Consider the following 21,085-nt stretch of genomic DNA (forward strand, 5'->3'; position numbering starts at 1 on the left):
GTTCAGCCATGGGTGGATGCACCATGTGGGATTGTCTCAATCCCAGGTCCTTGCTGTGTAAACAGGGCTCCCCAGTGACTGTGGGCTCTGGATGATGGTGGAGTATTTAGACAATTGGTGATGTATCTTTCTCAATCACTCTTCTTTCTCTCATATAGCAATTATTAGGTGCATTACCTTGCTTATTTTTGCTTGTTGCTAAAGTCAAACATGTAGTTTTATTGAATGTATCATTTTAATTTTTGTTACCTTAATATTCACAGTAAAATAAGACCATTCTTTCCATGGGTGTCTGTGTCCTTTAAATTGTCTCTGCCAATTGGCAGAACACTCCCATGTCACGAAGCTTGCTCACACTGACCATACTTTTATTTTTTTTGCCTTAGGTCCAGAGGAACATCCCTGATTGGCCAAGCTGGCCTTCTGCCTAACCAGTAAGTGGGAATTGCCTGTTCCTGTGCCCTTAGGGCATGGTGCTCAAAAAATTACCAGCCCTGAGGGACCCCAGCACCTTCCAACACATTTCCCCTGGGAACCTTACTGACTTAATTCCCTGAGCGGCCTGAACTTTGCTCTCCTCATGGCCAGGGTGGAAGTTTTGCTGACACTTTTCCTCCTGTCATCAGAGATTTTAAACTTGATTGCTTTGTGGTCACTGTGGCCAAGATGGCCACCAATCATCACTTCCTTTACAAGACTCTCTCTGGTAGCAACAAATTATGGAGGGCACCTTTCCTGGCCAGCTCCCTTAGTACCTGTACCATGAAGTTGTTATCCAAGTGTTTTAGGAATTTTCTGGACTAGTTTGTGCCAGCCATGTGGTGTTCCCAGTTGACATCTGGCAAGTTGAAGCCAGATGAGGACAAGGGTGATTGATTTAACACATGTTCCTTAGTGTCATGGTCCTGGCTGAGTGGCCCATTGTAGTCACCAGCTTTGTTTGTTTGTCCCTTAATCTTACCCAAGGATTAGTTACCAGGCAAGGGGATGATGAGGGCTGTAGCTGTGAAAACCTGACTGGCTTTTGGTTTTTATCTTTGTAAACTTTCTTCTGCAGGTAAGCCTGTCAGCGAGGGGACAGCATCGCAGGCAGCCTGAACTCAAATTAGGCTCTTGTATTCCAGACTTGCAAACCATCCTGTCTGCTGGAGGGTGAGGGATTTCACCAGTTCTTCAAATAAAAATATCACCTCCTTAATGTTCCTTGAAGTGGATTCAGAGCTTCCGTGTTTACTACAGCTCAGCTTTCTAGAGAGTCAAAGTTAAAAGGTTGTTAAAACCCCTGCAGAGAATACCAAAAAGCTGCTGGCTCTTTGCATTTAAGCACTATGTTAATAATAGGGTGCCACATCCCAAATGTTGTACTAAGGTGTGGCCCCAAGAAAAATTTGTAGTTAGAATGCAATTAAACAGCTCAGGGAATCGAAACTGATTTTCTCTTTAGTTTCCTGTTAGGAATTACCCTTCTTGTGTTGCTGTTTTGTGACTCATGAGGGTGTTTTGTTGATGTCTGAGGAGTGGTAGGAATTGAAACTGGGGACACAATACAAAGCCATGAAGAAATTGTAAGTGTGTAAGCAGTGCTGGGATCTCAGATGAAAGAAGCTGAATGTGTGTTAAGGCCAAAAGACACTGAGTAAACAGAGATTACTCAGTTTGATTGCTTTGATTACAGTAATCAAAGTTTGCAATAAGCACAGAACTCATCTCCCAAGTAGCAGTTCTTGAAAAACTGGCATCAGATGAACACTGATGCCAAACTCCTAAAACTTTTTAACTTATTTTAGCGACCAGAAGTGCACTGGAGGAAGGTGCATCAGAAGCAGGTTATGCTTGTGGTTCCCAGCCTGCCTGCAGCCTGGGCTCATGCTGCCCTGGCTCCATGTGAGCCACAAGGCTGGGCAGAGCTGATGGAGCACAGGGCTGACGTGGTGCCTCATCCTGAAGGTTTGTACACCTGAGCAACGGAGAACATTTGGTTTAAGGAAGCCCACTTTTCCCTGCACCTGTATGATGCAGTTTGTTTGGGGGGGCCCCCGGGGAGTCCCCTGAGGACTAAGCTGTATGTTCGCTGGTAGCAGCAGGCAGGCAAGGAGACTCCACACGGCTTCTGAGGGTGCTGATCAGATGAGGGTTTATTGGGGGTCCCACCCCCGGAAGGGGTTTCTGAGGGGGAAGGGGGAGGGAGGGAGGGAGGGAGAGCCTTGGGAGGAAAGGGGCTGAGCGCAAGTCTGGTCTCCCTCACACAGCTTAAGAGGGAGATTCAAAGTGGGCCCAGAGTAAGACTTGGGGCAATGGGATTACAGATACATGACACTGCAGGGGAGGATCACAGCTTGGAATAAACTGTACATTTTCAAGGGGTGAGACAGAGCATGCCATTTAACTAAAATGTAACACCACAATTCACCCTTTTTTCGTTAGAAAGAAAAGATAAAGAGAAATATGACAACTAACAATTTAAAAATTAAGCAGTAATTACACAGTTTTGCAGCATTAAAATAAATACAATTGCAGTGAGGATTATATTCTAAACAGTCCATTTGACTTGATATTTGCTTTTGGTGGTAGGTATTTAAGATAAAATGAGCATTTAATTGTAATAGACAGGTTATGTGGGTCCATATTGCGGATTTTAAATGAATTTAAAGCATAGGCGAGTGCTTAAAGGGCTTCAGCTTTTGGCACTAAGCTCATATGAGAGTTTTGGGATTGGCCTTTTCAGCACAACTGGCCAACGGTGTCTAACCTTTTCCAACTGGCTTTTTGGACCACCACACGTGTACACCACAGCCGTGCTCCTGTGATCCAATGCTGCCTCTCAGCTGAGGCACAAGGAACCTGCGCTGCAGCAGCTTTACTGCAAGCACCTTCTCTGTCTTCACTTACATGTCAAGCCTCATGGTTCCCAGCCACAGAAAAACAGCTCTGCAAGGGTTTAGTCACACGCATTTCAGCTAGTTTGTGTGTAAATATGGTGCTCAAGCAGCTGAGGTTGTGGACCAAACTGGTGCCAAGTCACAGGTGGCTTTGATGTGAACTTTTCAGTTCCTTGGTGGCAAGTTTGTAGCTCTGCTTCATGGAGTCCACCAACGGGGAGTCAATCCAGTGGTGAATGCCCCAACCCTGGAAGCGTTCAAGACCAGGTTGGATGGGGCTTTGAGCAACTTGGTCTAAAGGAGGGCTCTCCTGCCCATGGCAGGGGCAGTTGGAAGGAGATAAGATTTTAAATCCCTTCCAATCCCAGCCATGAACACCAGGAAAGTGCTACAAGAAACATGTAAAGTGAAAAAATAGAGCCCTTACATGGGAATAATTCCTCTTCAGCCTGAATTTGATCATGTGCTTTGAGTTTTGTTTGCCACTGCAGGGGGACTTGTTGGCATAATTTTGGGTTTACATGCCACGTTGCTTGACAGAGATAACTGGGTTTCCTCTGTGTGCAGCAGCAGGCAGTGATGGGGAGGCACTCGGGTCACCTCGATTGCACACAAACAAGTCCAAAAATAACTTTTTCCTCCTTTCCCGTTTTTCATGTGTTTTGTTTCATTATGAAGGAATTTGTGCTATTCAGAACAACACCCTAGTGCAGTATTTTTTTCTTTTTCTTCCTGCTACCCAAGAGTGAAACTAGTAATCTCTGTCCTCTTGCTGTGTCATTTGTTCATCTCATGTTACAAAACCAGGAGTTTTTTGATTGCATCCAAGACAGATGTCCTGTTCTTTCAGGATAATCCTCCCTTGCTGTTTTTTAGGCCACAAATACAATGAGCTCCCTCTTAATTTTTATTTTTTTTAATAAGCCCTCCAGATGTATTGGGCCTGTGGATAGGATGTGTGTCCTTCAACTCCTTCTCCTCCCCAAAAAGCTTCTTTAGGTAGAGCTATATATAGGGCAGTTTTTGACTCTGCTTAGAAGTAAAGAATGGACTGGTGATCAATTACTCCTTAAAAGGCCAAGCACCAGCAACATTTATGTCACTGTTTAGGACTTGTTTAGGGCAAATGAAATTGAGAAGGTAGGACGTAATTTTGTATGTTTGCATTCCTTAATGGAACTGGCCTGGTTTTGCTTCCTCATGCTGCTTCCAAGAATAAAGTTTCCTCTAAAAGGGTGGGACTCAGCCAGTTTCGTTTCAGTGATGATGGATCAGCACTGAGATACCCAGAGGGGATGGAGAAAGACTCTCAGCCAAATGAAAATCAGACAGGAAACATTAGATGTACTTTGCTAACTAAAGCCAAGAAGTGAGAAAGCAGGATGCTTGTTTACAAGAGGGAATTACTGTAGCATGACAGTAGAACATGCGAGCTTTGCCCCTCAGAAACAGAGACCTCAAGTAAAAAATAAAGGACTTTTTATTACCAAGATGATGGAAAGTTTTTGCAGCTATTTTTTTCTCCCCTCTACACGTCTGAAAGGGAGAAGGAAGTGGGGAGGAGGAAGCAGCAACTCCAGATATGCATTGCATTGGCTTGTAGCTGGCTGCCAGATCACTCAGCCACACTCTCACCTCCCCTCCTCAGCAGAGTGGGGAGAAAATACCACAAAGCAGCTTTGAGATAGAGACAGGGAGATCACTCACCAGCCACCATCATGGGCAAAAGACAGGAACTGAGGAAGATAAATTGACTTCCAATTAAAAATAGAGTAGGATAATGAGACACAAAATGAAAACTAAAATCACCTTCTCCCCACTCAGCCCTTTTGCCTAAGGTCAAGTTCATGCTTGACTACCCTTTCCTCTCTCTGCAAGGGTCTCAGGGGGATAAGGAAGGAGGATGGGGTCAGTTTCTAATGCTCTGTCCCTGCTGCCCCTTCCACCTCATGCTCTGCCCCCGCTGCAGCACGGGATCTCCCCACAGCTGAAGATCCTGCTGGGATCCTGCTCCTGTGTGAGCTCTCCATGGGCTGCAGCTTCCTCCAGGGTATGTCCACTTGCTCCAGCGTGCGGTTCTCCATGGGCTGCAGGGTGGATCTGCCTCATCATGGCCTGCACTAGGGGCTGCAGGGCAATCTCTGCTCTGGTGCACCGCCTTCCCTGGCCTTGGTGCTTGCAGGGCTATGGCTCTCGCATCTTGTGGCTCCTCCCTCCCAGCTACAGCTGTGCCACAGTGGATTTGTCTTGGAGGCCTCTTGACCCAGCTCTGCCCAACATAGGAACAGCTTCTGGTGTCAATGTACAGAGGCCATCACTGCCCTCCTTGTTCCCCAAATGTGGCCATGTAGCCAGCAATCATAAGCATACTTCTGAGGGATAATGTGTAACCTTCCCCGTGGGAGCCCATGCAGCATCGCAGTGAGCACAGTGTGAGAAACATCAGCGTGTGCCAGGCATCACAGAACTGCTGGCTCACACAGGGAAGCTTGAAGGTGTCCAGGGGTCTGGATCTCTGGCATGCCCCTGTCGGTGCTGGTGATGGCAGTGGAGCGACAGGCTTTCCCCAAAGAGGAGTGCCTGGCACACCCTTACTCCATGGGGTTGCTGGGAGCAGTGAGTGAGCTCCCCCAAATGCTGTGCTGGTGAGAATATCTCGTCCATTGGGCACCATGTGCAGCTGTATGTGTGGCAGACGCAGCTCTGAGAAGGCTGGTGGGGTGGATCAAGGCAGCAGAGATTTTGCCAACCTTGCTCTGTGAAGTCTGTAATGCGTAGCCAAAGTTTTAGGCCCCTTCTGTGGCCCTCGTGGCACTCAGAGGCCTTGGGCAGCCGAGCTGTTTTCATGGATATTCGGAAATTACATGAGAACAAAATACATAAAAACCAGCCCATGTGTCTCTGCCTGGGATGGCTGTGGTGTCCATTACCATGGCTGGGAGCAACGGGGCACCTGGCAGCTGTGGTGAGGCTGTTTCCATGGCCCATGATGTCTTGGGAATGAGATCTTGAACGAGTTCGGATTCAGCAGTGTTATTTGAAGGCAGCAGTGCTGAGGCATCACTTCTTTTGGGAGCACCACGTGGCAGCTGGTGCTTGCGGTGATGGCTGGGATCTGGGATGATGACCGGGCAGCGCCGGTGCAGGGTTCCAGGTAATCCACGTGAATTCCCTAGAGCAGGGTCGCCGCGGCGAACACGCACCGGCGGGTCCCAGAGGGGTCCTGCCGCCTGTGGGGTGCGGCGGGCTCTGTGGGCGGGGGGAGGCTCCTCCCGGGGCTGCGGCTCCTCCCGGCCCCCTCAGCCGGGCCGGCCGCCATGGCCAGGCGCGGCTCGGCGGCCGCGAGGGGCGGTGACGTCACCGCGCGCCGGACCCCCGGTGCGGTGGCGCCTGCGCGGTGGCGGTGCGGGATGGGGAGCCCCGCGGGTGCTCCCGCCAAGCGCGCGCGGTACGAGGGGCCCCGCGGCCCCGGCAGCGACCGCAGCGACCCGCGGCTGTGGGACACGGAGCGGCTCTGCCAGCACCTCGCCCGCTGCGGCGTGGGCGATCCCAGCCTGCTGCGCCGCTTCCGAGGTACGGCGGGCCGGGGCCGGGGCCGGGGCCATGTGGCCCGGCCGCTGGCGCTGACGCTTCTTTTGCTCCCGCAGAGAGCGGGGTCACCGGGAGGATGCTGCTGGACCTGCCGGCCTGCGCCCCCGAGCTCATCCGCGTCTGGTGAGCGCCGCCCGTGGGGAAAGGGGGGCCGAGGCCCGGGAGCTGCGGCGGGCGGGCCGTGCCCTCAGGGAGCGGCCGCCCACGCGCATGGCCCGGCTCTAGGCCGCGGCCGCTCCAAAGGCCTCGAGCGGAACTGTGCGGGGGGAACGCGAGGGAACGGGCTCCATGGGGCTGATCCCCCACCCTCGGAGCAGTTCCCGTTCCCTGCTGATCCCAGCACAACCACGGCGCGGACGCTTGCTGCCCAAATAACCATGAGAAGCAAAAAACCTCGATCCTTTAGAAAAGTTTAATGAAAATCCCCTGGGTAGCACAGTGAGCTTTGGAGTGTTGCCGGGAACACAAGAGTGAGCTCCAGGGGTTCTGATAGGAACTTACTTTTCTGCCTGAAATTGCTGCTGCTCCAACTCCAGGAACGACAGCGGCCCCGATGTTTGACAGAGCGGGAGGTGCTTCTCAGGAGAGGCTGAGTGTCACCCGTCTCCCTTGGAGAAATCCCGGACGTTGACAGGTCAGACTTGCAGCAGCTGCCGGCACTTGGCTCTCTGTTGTGCCGACAGGAGCATGGGCTGATGTGGAAAAAGAAGTGTTGTAGTGTGTTCTGGCAGAATAGGGGCCTGTGGGTGAGTGGCTGAGTCCTTGCTGCCCTGAGCAGTCCAGAGCAGGCAGTCTGGCTGGTAGTGGTCACCTGCCACAAGCACAGGGACACTGGATGCCGTTCTAAAGTGTGTAAAGGATTGTTCTCAGCAGTGAGGGATGACTGGGCCCAAAACCCTTTTTTCATTCTGATGGCAAATATGTTTTCTTGCTTTTCTGAACAGCAAAGAGTATGAATCTGTCCTGCTATTCTGTGTGTTGGAAAGGCCCCTTTTCCCCTTCTCTGCCCCATTGGGGATCCTCTTTTGCTCCGCTCTACTGGGATGTGAGCCTGCTTGTTCACCACATACTTCCTGGTGGTTTTTAATCTTGTAATGTCCTTTCTTTACTCCTTTGTTAACCTTGTTTATACTGTTTCCTTCAAATTTGTCTCAAAACCCACATGCTGGCTCCAGCTGTTTGCTGATGTTGTGGTTGGTAACCCTGAGGTAGGCTGGGATGTGTAATCAGGCAGGTGCACACAAGTGCAGAGCTGTGCTTTCTGCTGGAGGTTAGAGCACTTTGGTGTTGGCTCCTTGGCTGAAGGCTTGTCTGAGCTCGTGCTGTGCCGGGGATGAAGGGCTCTTCTGCTGTTTTATTGAGACATCAGCGTGCAAAGGGGGAGTGGGAAAGGGCGGGTGTCTGGGCATGAGTATTAGGAGAGAATAAAAAGCTGGTGTGATGCAGCGGGACAAGGCAGAAGTGCTGTGCTTTGGACAAGGTAAGACGTGTGCTGGAGTAATTAAGGTGGTTTTGATTTCTCTTTTTGTGGAAGAGGGGTTTAACTGCAACGGTTTGAAGCGTGCAGATAGAAATACTATGATGTCGTGGAAGGCAGCTGAAGGCTTTGTTTATTGTTGAAGTACCAGGAAGTACCAGGTAATTGCCTGACTGAAATGACAAGCTGGTGTCTAGTTTTATTTAGGATTTGCCAGGAGGCTGGTTGCTTCTAGCAGGGAAAGAGCATCAGGTGTCCAGGACACATTGGACATGTGCAGCCAATCTGGAGAGTCAGAGACTGTCTGTCAGTGCTGAACATGGACAGCAGGATGGAGTAGTCAGGAGTCCCTCAGCATGGGATACAGGTGATGGGGACACAGGGCTGTGGAGAGCTCTCAGTTGATGTGGAGAGCCGATGGTGATGGGTTTACGGGCGGCTTGTGGGTTTTCTTTGTATAAGATATTATTAACTTTGTATAGGTTTCCTTCTGTGAGATCTGACATCTTGTTTCTATTAAGCTGAAACTGTTGAGAGTTGGATGAGAAATTGCTCGAGCAATTGCTCCGCTTTTTTGTAAACGTCTCTCACTTTGCACTAAGATCAATTCTTTTGCTGTCCATTGCACACTGTCCTGCAGTAAGTTGGATCATTTCTCTGTGACAGGCCACTAATGAATGCTTGTTGTCTTTAGTTCCCCGGGTTCCTGGATGTTCAGAGGGGAGAGCTTGGGCTAGTGGTGCCTGGAGGCAGCGCAGTGAGTTTCCCAGGTGTTCTCATGTTGCTGGCAGTGGATGTTTTGTGTGATGGGCAGAGTGCTGTGTGCTGAACACAGATGATGAGTGGGGCTGTCTGGCTGACCTCTTTGGGCACATCCTTATGACCTGTGGCATGAAGGGGGAATGGACAAAGCGGGGAGGGGAGTGGATGAGGAAGGGCCAGTTGTCACCATTTCCAAGCAGCCATCAGTAATGCTGCTTTGACTGTTAGGGGAAATCTGCCTGCAGAACCCTGGAAAACTACATTTTCCTGTGTTAGCAGGATTTGTCTTGCTTAGGAGGGTCTGGCCTTGTAGACTTCAGGTGAAAAATGCCCTGCAGCTGTTTTCTATCTGAAGGGTCTAGAAGGATTCTTAGCTGAACAAGGCCATGATATTCTCCTATGGGAATTGGACAACCGTGGCCTGCAGATTACAGAGATACTTCGAAGACCCTGTACTGTCCTCGGAACAAGATAGACCATGTGCTGTCCTCGAATAGATACATCAAGGAAGAATGAGCATTGTGCTAAGATGAGACCAGATGCCAAGCACGTTGAGAGAGCTGCTGACTTGGCACACCTTAGCTAAAAATGCTTATGGCGTGACAACCAATCAGTAATTAGCATGTATGTGTGACTGTGGCTACTTGGCCAATGAGCTTTAAGCATTAGTGGCATGAGACAGTGTATAGGGAAAGATAAATAAGCCAAAGTTACTGAATCAAGTCAGAACGGCACGTAGCCACATTGGTGTGAGTGTCATTACTCGGCCGGCTCTCTGATTGGGACCCTCTTCAAAGGAGGATGGAGAGCAGGAAGGTGGGGCATCCAGGCAATTGGTCACACCAGTATCCAGCATGCAGGGTCTAACCTTTTCCCAGTTCTCCTCCCCATCCCACCAGAGCAGCGAGCGGCTGTGTGGGACTGAGTTCCTGTCTGGGTTAATCCACGGCAACCCTTCTTGGAGCCAGCCCAGTGTGGGGCACAAAAGGTTGCCAGATGACAGATCTGAACAGAGCATGTTAAAATACAAATAGTGTGGCCAGCAGAACTAAGGAAGTGATTCTTCCCCTGTGCTGGATGGGCCACACCTTGAGTGCTGTGCCCAGTTCTGGGCCCCCCGATTTAGAAAGGATGTTGAGATGCTGGAGCATGTCCAGAGAAGGGCAACAAGGCTGGTGAAGGGTCTGGAACTCAGACCTTATGAGGAGTGGTTGAGGAAGCTGGGGTTGTTTAGCCTGGAGAAGAGGAGGCTCAGGGGAGACCTTACCACTCTCTACAACTATCTGAAAGGAGGTACCTTCTCCCAGGCAACAAGTGACAGGACCAGAGGACACAAGCTGCGCCAGGGTGAGTTTGGGCTAGACATTAGGAAAAAGTCCTTAACAGAAGGAGTGATTGGGCATTGGGATGGGATGGGCTGCCCAGGAGGGAGGTGGAGGAGTCATCATCCATGGAGGTATTTAAAAAAAGACTGGATGTGTCACTTAGTGCCATGGTTTAGTTGATAAGGTGATGTTAGGTCATAGGCTGGACTTGATGATCTCAAAGGTCTTTTCCAACCTGGTTAATTCTATGGTTCTGTGTGAAAAATAAGTTGTTAAAAACATTCATTATATTAGTTTAGTAACTGCTGGTCACGATGTTGATTTCTTTGCCCTCAGAGTTGTATCATGGAACACATGCTGGTGTGGGCATCACCAAGGGAGCTTTTCATCTTAGAATTGTAGAATGCTTTGGGTTGACCTTATTGATCATCTCATTTAGAGCCCTGCCACAGATAGGGACACCTTCCACTATCCCAGGCTGCTCCAAGCCCTCTCCAACACGGCCTTGGATACTTCCAGGCATGTGGTGCCCAGCTGCCCTGGGCAACCTGTGCCAGGACCTCAGCATCCTCACAGGGAACAATTTTTTCCTAATACCCAGTCTGACCCTGCCCTCTGTCAGTTTAAAACCATTGGCCCCTGTCCTGACAGTATCTGCCCTTATAAGAAGTCCCTCTCTCTCCTTTTTATAGGTCCCTATAAGGTATTGGAAAGCTTCAGTGAGGTCTCCAGACTTCCCTTCTCCAGGCTGAACAGCCCCAGCTCTCAGCCTGTCTGCATAGGAGAGGTGCTCTAGCACTGCCCTGTGGCAGTCTGAGCAGCAGCAGCTACAGCCCAAGAGGTGCCCATTAGGGAAAGCAGTACCAAGTGGTTGAGAGACACGCTGCTCACCAACAGCTCAAACATCACATGCCTTTAATATTTTAGAGATTGTGAATTTTTAAATGAGTCAGATGAGAATACGTAGTGCATCAAGCAGTACTTTTTCCTAATAGTTGACACTTTATAGTCTTATTTTCTGTTAAATTTTATGTTGAAAGGCTGATATCAAACCGATCCCGGTGGTTAATTGCTAGGAGAAAAAGTATTTTCTCATGGTAGTGTTTGCTGTCCTACTGAGGCTGAAACCATTTGGCTCAAGGGCAAGGCTTGCAGACAGAGTTAGTAAAAGTAGGTGTGATAGGGCATCTCTCTCTCTCCAGACTTGTCCCACCTGTGCTCTTAGACTGCTGTGGCTACAGCGGAGTATCTGCACTGGAAGTTTAGCTGTGTGTTGTGAAGGGGACCTTTAATAATTTATTAAAAATGACAGCAAAATATCTTTGCAAAATAGAAGAATCAGTCTCAACGAAATTAGAACATGTTTTAAACTGCAGTGGTTTTGCTGCTGGAGTTGAAATTAATTTATGTAAAATTCAAGTTAATTTGACAAAATTAAACTTGTAATAGACAGTTGACTAACTACAAGAAATTTTTTATTAAAATAATTTGTTGGGCCTCTGACATTTTAGTTTAAGGAAGTTTTGCATCCTTAAAAAATGTCAGTTATGGGAAAGCAACATGCAGCATCTGAATAAGTTTAAAGGACTCCAGGTGTGGCTTACACAATTTGTTTCATCAGTTTCGTGGTGGTTTTATTTCTCAGTTCTGTGTAAGTGGGAGAAGCACTTACACTGCTCTACAGACATGTTCTGTAGCTATTTGTTTCCTTTCTTCTATACTTGATTTTAGAAGGATAAATGCTTTCAATATTTTTCTGAAAAAGTTGCAGTTGCAGTCTTCTTCCATCAAGGAACATCAAAGTAATGTGAACTTGCATAAGTAATTCCATATGTACTGCAAATTGTAAAGGGACGTGCATTGCAGACTTTGCTCTCAATGTCTCTTTTTCCTTCCTAGCTGCCCAGCTGAGCGACTAGAAGTGCTGGCGTGCCTGACACAGATGCAACAGCAGCACATGGAGGTGATGAAGGTAACCCATGCTGTGGGGACACCATGGCCAGGTCCTGCCCCAAGCCCTGCACAGGGCTCTGCTCCCCCTCTCTGCCTCCCCTCTTGGCTTGGTACTGCCAGCTGGTGCCTTTCCTTTGCACAGTAGCAAACTCTGAGCCCTTGGTAGTGGTGGTCTGTGAAAAACCACATTAACTAGAAGAAATACTGGAATCATCATGTGGAAGCTTTCAGTGGGCACCTCCAGGTTGTGAGGGATTAAACGAGCAGAAGAGCTGTTTGATGTGTGTTGCAGAAGCTCACTTTCACATCCCTCTGTGTAGAGCTTCCCCTTGGTTTATTAGTTTTTCCCCAGGCCTGAGTTAACAGACTCCTCCTTGCTTTCACTGTTTCCTGTGTCCAGCTGTTTCTCCCAGTAGTGTGTGTTGCTTTAACTGGGGCCAGGGCTGTGCATGTTCTGTAGTGGTCTGCATATCTGCTAGAGCCCTCCTAGCTCAGTGACCAAGAGTAGAGAGCACAGGAAAACCTTACTTGTCTCAGTATTTTACCAAGATATGTGTGTGATGGAATGGTTTCGCCTGCAGTTTAACAGCAAAGATTAAAGATTAATTGCATTTATCTTCTCGAGTCTCTGTAGTTACTGAGATGTCTCTAAAAATATATGCTTATCAGGAAGTACTTATTTCATGTTTTGGTCATCTTGGGGGTTTATCTTTTGTTTTAAGAAAAAAGTAACAATCATAATTTCCACTCATCAATATTGCATTTGATTTTGAAAGCACGAACAGTATCAGGGCAAACACTTTTATTGGATATCTCAGACATGCATTGCAGTATGCTGCTTTAATTGGAATAGGAGATTAATAAAGAGAGCAGTTTTCACACATGTTAAGTTTTGGAATTGCAGAGTTGGAGATAACATATTTAGGCATTCTGCTATGTGAAATAGGCAGTTTTATCTTTTTGGTGTCAAACTTTAGTAGTTCTCCAAGATAAATTTAGTTGCGCAGAGATGTTGAGGATGCCCTGTGCCTGGAAGTGTTCAAGGTCAGATTGGAGATTGGACAGGCTTGGAGCAACCTGGTCTAGTGGAAGGTGTCCCTGCCTATGGTAGTATGTTGAAACAAGGTGATATTTAAGGTCCCTTCCAAACCCAACCATCCTATGATTCTGTGATAGATTTTGATATAGGGTTGGCAGGATATGTCTGTTTTACAGAAGATGAACAGTTTCTCCCACCAGATGCCTGACCATTTTAGATACCCTTTACCTTGGTGCCTGTTTCTTTTCAAAGTCAAATTTTAAAGGTTTTTTTTTTTTCCTTGCTTCTGTAGGTTTTTAATGATCCTATTCATGGGCACATTGAATTGCATCCCCTGCTGGTTCGGATCATCGACACCCCTCAATTCCAGCGCCTCCGGTATATCAAGCAGCTGGGCGGCACGTACTTTGTTTTTCCAGGAGCCTCTCACAACCGCTTTGAACACTCCCTGGGGTAAGGTGGTGGTTCTGATGCATCTCTGGCATCTGGATATCCCTAAGTTTGGTTCTGCTGCTGTGGAGTGCCAGCCAAGGGACACTGCTGTCTGAGCATTGGTGAAAACTGCTGGGGGAGCGTTTCTGGTCTCAAATGTTCCTGGATAGCCTGTGTGATTGTGGGCTGTTCCCTTGAATTTCTTTTAATAAAGACAGATAAACAAACCAAGATGGATCAATGTTAGATTTCCTTCCCCACCCTTTATTATTCTAAGAATAATGTTAGCTAAAAATTGTAAGTGCTTTATGTTCCCCAGTCAAAATACAAGTTTTAAAGCATAAACTCAGTAAGTGTACCAGGGCTACTCTTATGATCTGCCAGACAGTTGTAATCCCCACATATCATCCAGCACAGCCAAAATTTATTTGATCTGTAATGTTTGCCTTTGTAGGTAGATGTGATTCATGCAATCCATGGCAGGTTGTCAGGCTGATAGCTGTCATTCCATTAAGCAGAAATATGATGGACGCAAGGATTCATAGAGTGTTGCTAGGTCATTCACACTCTTCAGGAAAGCTGATGAATGACAAATTTGAGCTTGTTTTAAGGGTGTATCTGAAGGAGCAGTGAAATTAAGCTTGTAAGTAGTTTTTATTCAGGTGATCTGGCCAGCCTAAGGTTGCTTTTGTTGGTGCTGAAATATTGTGGAGTAAATCTGGCTTACTTATAATGAGATTCAAATGGCTATTTGCAAAAGGTTGAGATGAATGAGGCAGCCTGGATTGATTGCATCTGGTAAACCAAAAGACAGAAATGTGGTTGAATATAAACAAAATTTTCACAAAAGAAGTCTGAAAACTTCAGTTCTCGCAGCAACTTTTCTTTTGAACAGTTCCATTGATCTATCAAGTTAAATTTAGGACAGTTGTTCTCCACTTGTATATAATGCCAAAGATTTCTACAGTGTTACAGATAGAAGAACTGAGCTTTGTGTGCTTATTGGTCTAGTAAAAAGCCACCAGATGGTGAAATTTGGATTAATGAAGCCTATTACCTCATCATAGAGGTAGTTACCTCATCCTTGTCTTGCTTTAAGCTGTTCTACAAGGGAAGCTGTTGAGGCAAGTAGAAAAATAGGTTTGTGCAGAGGTTATAATAAAGAGTTTATGGGACTATGAGCCATAGATTTGCTCCTGCTGGTTTTGTGCCCATTCAATTAAATCAATTCTTAAATCTAAAATGAATGAGAAGAAGAGAAATAACTGTCATGAGCTATTAATAAAGCAACAGTTTGAAAAAGGTACCAAATGCTTTGGTGACTGTTGTGAACCTTTGCAGTTTGCCCTGACTGGAATTCAAGGATTCAGTGTAAGCTGAGGCACTTTAAGATTCTCACTGTCAGTGATGCAGCTACCATGGGGTTGTGTGTTATGAAATACTGCAGGATGCTGTAGAGTCTCTCTCTGTGTTTTAGGCATGGTATCCATTGGGGCATGGTATCCCATGCTTTTTTGCTTTCGCAGGACTAAAACTTTACTACAGGAAGCAGTTTGTGATTCTCTCCCATGTCAGAGTTTGGGTATTCTTTGTATGCTGCCTGTCAGATAAGGGCTGTGACTTAATGGAGCAAAACAGAGTAGGGGAGCTTCTCTTTTTCTGTTCATCCTAAACCAATGCTATATTTCTTTCTTTTCTTCCTGCGACAGGGTTGGCTACCTTGCAGGATGTCTGGTTCGTACACTGAAGGACAGACAACCAGAACTGGATATAACCCAGCGAGACATCCTCTGTGTAGAAATTGCTGGGCTTTGTCATGATTTGGGTAAGGAGCACCTGAGATGGGTTGTTGCTCTTGGAAAGCTAACCAGGATGAAAAGATAGCTGTGAGGTCAGAACATGTGAGCTGTTTTGGGCTGCTCAGTGCATGGCCATATTCCAAGACAGGTTTTATCTGTTCTGTTTGGTCTGGAATACATCTGTGGAGACAGTTCTACCTGAATCTGTAGCCACTCTTTCTACCTGAATCTGTAGCCACTCTTTCTGTAGAAAAGACTCTAGTGTTTTTTCCTATTTCCAAATGGTGCTTAGAGTTCTGCCATCAGTGGCTGAAGTGTCCACTTCCTTCTGTGATTTCTCCAGGTCTCTTTAAACATTTCAGAATGAAAATTAGTGTTCCTTTCAAAAATTGTAACATTTATTTCATAACTACTTCTTTTCTTCAGAGCTGACACAGAGTAATTTAATATTCTCAGTGTTGCTGCAGTACTTAGCTGTGGTGTAGATGCTGGAACTGGCTGTTAAGTGCAGTAGTACTTGAAGTATCTTTGGAAAGTGTACTTGTTATACCCAAGTCTTGCTCACAGGTGATGGGGAAGGAATTATCTAGATGGTTGCACTCAGAGTGATGCTTACAGGCTCAATGTCCAGGTGGAGCCCAGTGAGGAGTGCCCTGTGTGGGGGCTGGTGCTGTTGGATATCTCTGTCAGTGATGGGGACAGTGGGATCGATGCACCCTTGGGCAGTTTGCCAACTGCACCGAGCTGTGTGATGGGGTCACATGCTGGAGGGAAGGGATGGGGCATCCAGAGGGACCTGGACAGGCTGGAGGGGCAGAGAGAGGATTGAGAACAGCCCTCAGGAGAAGAACTTGGGGGTGTTGGTGGATCAGAGGCAGCCCAGAACCCCCCATGTGCTGGGCTGATCCCCAGCATGGGCAGATGTGGGGGAGGATTCTGCCCCTCTGCCTTGCTCAGGTGTCACCCCACCTGCAGAGCTGCCACCAGCCCTGCGCCCCAGCATAAGAATGGGGTGCTATTTATGCACCCCATAATTGCCCAAGGCTTTGGAGATGCACAGAGGGCTGGAGCCCCTCTGCTCTGGAGCCAGGCTGGGAGGGCTGGGGGTGTTCAGCCTGGAGGAGAGAGGGCTCCAGGGAGGCCTTAGACGACATAAAAGGGGTTCCAGGAGCGCTCAGAGGGACTTTGGACAAGGGCTTGGAGCGACAGGACAAGAAGGAATGGCTTCCCACTGGCAGAGGGCAGGGTTAGATGAGATATTGGGAAGAAATTCTTCCTTTGAGAGTGGGGAAGCCCTGGCACAGGTTGCCCAGAGAAGCTGTGGCCATCCTTGGAAGTGTGCAGAGATAGGTTGGAGAGGGCTTGGAGCAGCATGGGATAGTGGAAGGTGTCCTTGCCCATGGCAGAGGTCTGAATGAGATGATCTTTAATGTCTGTTCCAACCCAAACCAGTCTAAGACTCTGTGATATGTCAAGAAAAGTCAAATACAGGAGAATTCAGATGCTAAGCTTGCTCAAGAAATTTTTGCTGACAGCTATGTCTCAGACTAAACCTGTGTAATCTTCATATTTAAGGTCATGGGCCATTTTCACACATGTTTGATGGAAGATTTATTCCACTCACTCGTCCAGATTTGAATTGGAAGGTAGGCATTTCACTATTAAAATAAAAAGACAAACCTTAAATTTTTAGAGGCAGAATAATTAATCTTTAAAGAGTTCCAATGCTTTTGAGGCTATAGTGGTCATCTGGCCTTACCTTATTGCATCATTTTGATGGCTTAATTGAAAACCAGAATGTTGTTTTCTAATCTTGTGATGATATCCTTGTTATGTCTGCACCGATCATTTTTGGTCAGCATTGTGCCTTAAAATTTATATTGAGAGCTTTCTACAGAATATATTTTACATTTCAAAAATACCAACTGGCAACTTCCTTTCCAGTATGCTTAGTCCAGGGGCAGGATATTCAACAGCGTTTAGAATTCAAACTTTGCAAAACAGTTGTTTGCTGTGAATGAAACTTGCAGGCCTCTCTCTGCTTGTAATTTCTTAGGAAGATCAGGTGAGTATACTGGTTAATCTTTTACACAGCAAAATTGATTATTTAACTGCATTGCTGCTGTTTGTCAACACAGAATTAACAGCTCTCTACTGAAGTGTGTGTTTGTGGACTCTGTAGACTGGGTGATTTCCTCTTCTGTTTAATTGAAAATGACTAGGAAAGCACCTAGCTTCTGCACTTCACACCAGCCTCCCCATGTGCCCTGCTAAGCAGTGCTGATGGCTTGGAGTGAAGCTGTGACTCTGCAGGAAAGATGCTTGAACTATGTAATACAATATTTGGATGGGATTTTTTCACAGCATGAAACTTCTTCTGTTCAAATGTTTGAGCACTTGATCACTTCCAATAAACTAGAAGAGGTAATGAAATCCTATGATCTTGTCCTGGAAGAAGATATGTTGTTCATCAAGGAACAAATAGGAGGGCCTATAGATGAAACTGCCTGTGTGGAATCGGTGAGTCAGTGTTTTGCTCCTGTGGTTATGCCAAGAAACGTCTTTATTTCACTGAAAGAACAGGTAATTTTGGCTTTTGCTATATCTTACTTCTAGCTCTATGAAGTTCCGGGAATCTTGTCACAACTGATGCTGGAGGAGTGTTGTGTTTATTTCTTACAGTGCTGGTAGATGTGTTAATGTGCTTACAGCTCCCTGAGAATTCTTACCCAAAAGCCTTCAGATCAGAGGAAAGCTGTAGAAAGTTACTTGTATTTAGGGAACCTAACTGATGACTGGGATCCACTCTAGGGTACTGAAGAGTTGGAAGAAGTGCTCCCCAAGGTATTTTTCATCATTTACATGCAGTCCTGGCTGGTCTCAGTTGACTGGAAATCAGCAAATGTGACTCCATTGAACAAGGGTCAGAAGGATGATCCAGGGAACTAGAGGGCCGTCAGCCTGACCTTGGTGCTAGAGAAGGTCATAGAGCAGATCATCCTGAGTGCCATCGTGCAGCACGTACAGGACAAGCAGGGAACCAGGCCCAGCCAGCCTGGGTTTAGGAAATGGAGGTCATGTTCAACTGGAGAGGGCAGGAAGGCTCTACAGAGGGATCTGGACAAGTTGGATCAATGTGCCCAGTTGTGTGAGGTTCCACAATGCCAGGTGTTGGGTCCTGCTGCAGGCTGGGGTCAGAGCAGCTGGAAAGTGGCTAGGCAGAAAAGAGGTGCTGTTTGGTTGACAATGACTGAAAATGAGCCAGATGTGCCCAGGTGGGCAAGAGGACAACGGCACATGGCCTGTACCAGCCATAGCATGGCCAGCAGGACTAGGACAATGACAGTGCCCCTGTGCTGGGCACTGCTGAGGCCGCAACTCAAATTCTGCATTCAGTTTTGGACCCCTCACTTGAAGAAAGACACTGAGGTGCAATGGAGAAGGGCAGTTGAGCTGGGGAAGGGTCTGGAATGCAAGTAGGATGAGGAGCAGCTGAAGGATCTAGCGGGGCTTGGCCTGGAGTAAAGGAGGCCTCCCCCAGTCTGGATAACAAAGCTGGGCACTGGCAGTGATGAGGCAGTGAGCAATCCAAGCCAGCCCAAGTGCCAGAGCCACAATAGCTTTGATGACAGCAGTGAAATGCTTGGATTTATTGCAGTAGCAAACACAGAGGATAAGACTTGAAGAAATGAGTTGCCTCAAGAGGCAAGCAAGAAGGGATGGCGGTTGTTAATCATTGCAACTCTGTGAAAGACCTCTGTCCTCTACTTCCTTTTACACTTTACAGCTTTTGTCATCTCTTCAAGGACACTCATTCAGTTGCCACCAGAGTAAACAACTGGTAGCAGCTGAAGTCAGTGGGAGATCTGTCAGGACAATCTGGTCCTAATCAGAATTTATATGTAGTCCCAAGCAAGTAACCCACAAATGTTCACACTTGCCCATCATTTTCTGCTGCAGGAGTAGGTAGCAATCCCATGGCAAATAGAAGGAACTTGGCATAGTGAAATTGAGTCTGAGATCCTATAGGAAGAGGACATCCATTTACAAATTCCACAAGCTGACTTTTATCCCCCTGGGCTCATTTGCACACAAATCTTGGTGCCTGCCACTAGTGTTGATCTTGTGCCAGGTTCTTTCCCTGTGTCTGGTTTGACTTGTTTGGATTCTGTGCCTGTTTTCCAGCAGGATACCAGGAAGAAGAGTGCCACACATGATACATGGCAGCACCTTCCAGGTGTTAGGCAGCAGATTGCACTGGCAGGCTGTGCACTGTGGGGCAGGCCTCTGTCATGACATGGACAATGGATGTTCAGGCACCAGACATAAAGTGTCCTGAACATGTCCCAGTAGCAGAGCTCAGTGATCATGGTATTTTTATCCATGATGTGCTTGCATCTTGCTGCTTGCATGTGTTTCTTTTGCTATTCATACCAGTTTTAGTATTTCTGTAGTGCAGGTAACATGGAAGCCATGTTTGCATACAATGCTTTCCACTTTCAGAATTTCAAGGCCACTTTATGGCATATTTTTAGGTGAAGGATCTTTTAATTTTCAAGAACATATGTGCCTTGTATCTTATTATTTTGGTGTTCATTTCCTGTTCACCTTATGGCTGAATTGTCCCTTGTGAGGCAGGAGTTTAAATAACTAAATATTAAAAAAAATTTTCTTACAACTTATAAGTAAGTGTTTTTAAACTCTGTTCTATGAAGTTGTAGATTGCAGAAGATTGCAGGACAGTGACATATTTGTGTATTTAATTCCCTGAAAATGAAATAATTCCAAAATTTTCCCTCTTTGTTGATATGTTGTTTTTTGTTGTTTTTTTCCATTTCAAAGCTACGGGCTTTCTTATAGTGGAGTAATAGGCAATGAATACTTGTGTTAATGGGTTTTATTCTTCTTGAGATTATGAGAAGACAGTCGCTTAGGCCCTCTTCTGGGTTTCTAATGCCTGATAGCTTCTGGAAGTTCTTTCCTTGTCTTTGTGTTCTTCACTACCTCAGTGTTGTATGTTTATCACAAGCAAACTCAAGGTGTATTCCTACTGTCTTTGAAAAGCCTTTTGACGTTGTTGGTACACTTAATTTCTTGTTGTTTCTGATGTTTTTCTTCTTGGCCCCCCCATTAGTGGCCCTACCGTGGTCGACCAAAGGAGAAAAGTTTCCTCTACGAGATTGTAGCTAATAAAAAAAATGGCATTGACGTTGACAAGTGGGATTATTTTGCAAGGTACAAATCTTACATTTTATTATGAATTCCTATTGACAAAATGCTACTGTATGTACAAAAATGATCATATGGTTAAACACTCTGTGGAATATTTCTAGGGATTGCCATCACCTGGGAATCCCAAATAATTTTGACTATAAGCGATTGCTTATCTTCACTCGGGTCTGTGAAGTGGAAAACCAGAAGCACATCTGCCCCCGTGACAAGGTGAGCAGCGTGTGGAGCCCAGGAGGTTCAGAGCACCTAGGGGGGCACACAGGGGAGTTGCGCTCCCTGGCTGGGGGTCCTGCCCCATGCTCCCTTAGCCCAAGAGGGAGAGAAGTATTTGCTGCTCTGAAAGTTTTTCTTAGAAGCTGCTGTTTGGGAGAGAGACAGAGCAAACCACTGTTTGAAAGGATTTGTGGCAGATCCTGTCAGGGGAGACTCTACAGACCCATCAGATCTGCGTAATCCTGCTCCAGGTCTGCTGGGCAGGAAGTGAATGTGGCTGTGGTGAGGGGCTGCTAAAGGGATGAGGGGTCCTCTCCACTGCCTGGCTGCCTGGGGTCACTGTCAGCACTCTACTCTCCTGCAGTGGCCTGAGCCAGTTTCAA

General features: G+C 46.9%; 1 protein-coding gene across 4 annotated transcripts in view; it reads left to right on the plus strand.

The window, feature by feature from the left end:
• The first annotated feature begins 4,357 nt into the window (after positions 1-4,357).
• The window catches only part of SAMHD1 (SAM and HD domain containing deoxynucleoside triphosphate triphosphohydrolase 1), a 28,916-nt gene continuing 12,188 nt past the window's right edge, over positions 4,358-21,085 (plus strand). The window contains exons 1-10 of one of the 4 annotated variants that reach the window (XM_038158912.1): positions 6,378-6,452; positions 6,527-6,593; positions 7,007-7,104; positions 11,934-12,006; positions 13,319-13,479; positions 15,168-15,283; positions 16,833-16,903; positions 17,622-17,777; positions 20,392-20,492; positions 20,591-20,699. In XM_038158912.1, coding sequence (XP_038014840.1) covers positions 11,977-12,006; positions 13,319-13,479; positions 15,168-15,283; positions 16,833-16,903; positions 17,622-17,777; positions 20,392-20,492; positions 20,591-20,699 — 744 coding nt within the window. In that variant the 5' untranslated portion in view covers positions 6,378-6,452; positions 6,527-6,593; positions 7,007-7,104; positions 11,934-11,976. Of the gene's footprint in view, positions 6,453-6,526; positions 6,594-7,006; positions 7,105-11,933; positions 12,007-13,318; positions 13,480-15,167; positions 15,284-16,832; positions 16,904-17,621; positions 17,778-20,391; positions 20,493-20,590; positions 20,700-21,085 lie in introns of all 4 variants that reach the window. The other 3 variants (XR_005259516.1, XM_038158911.1, XM_038158913.1) reach the window with 3 other exon arrangements.

Source organism: Motacilla alba, chromosome 20 (genome assembly GCF_015832195.1).
Source record: "Motacilla alba alba isolate MOTALB_02 chromosome 20, Motacilla_alba_V1.0_pri, whole genome shotgun sequence".
Lineage (NCBI taxonomy): Eukaryota > Metazoa > Chordata > Aves > Passeriformes > Motacillidae > Motacilla > Motacilla alba.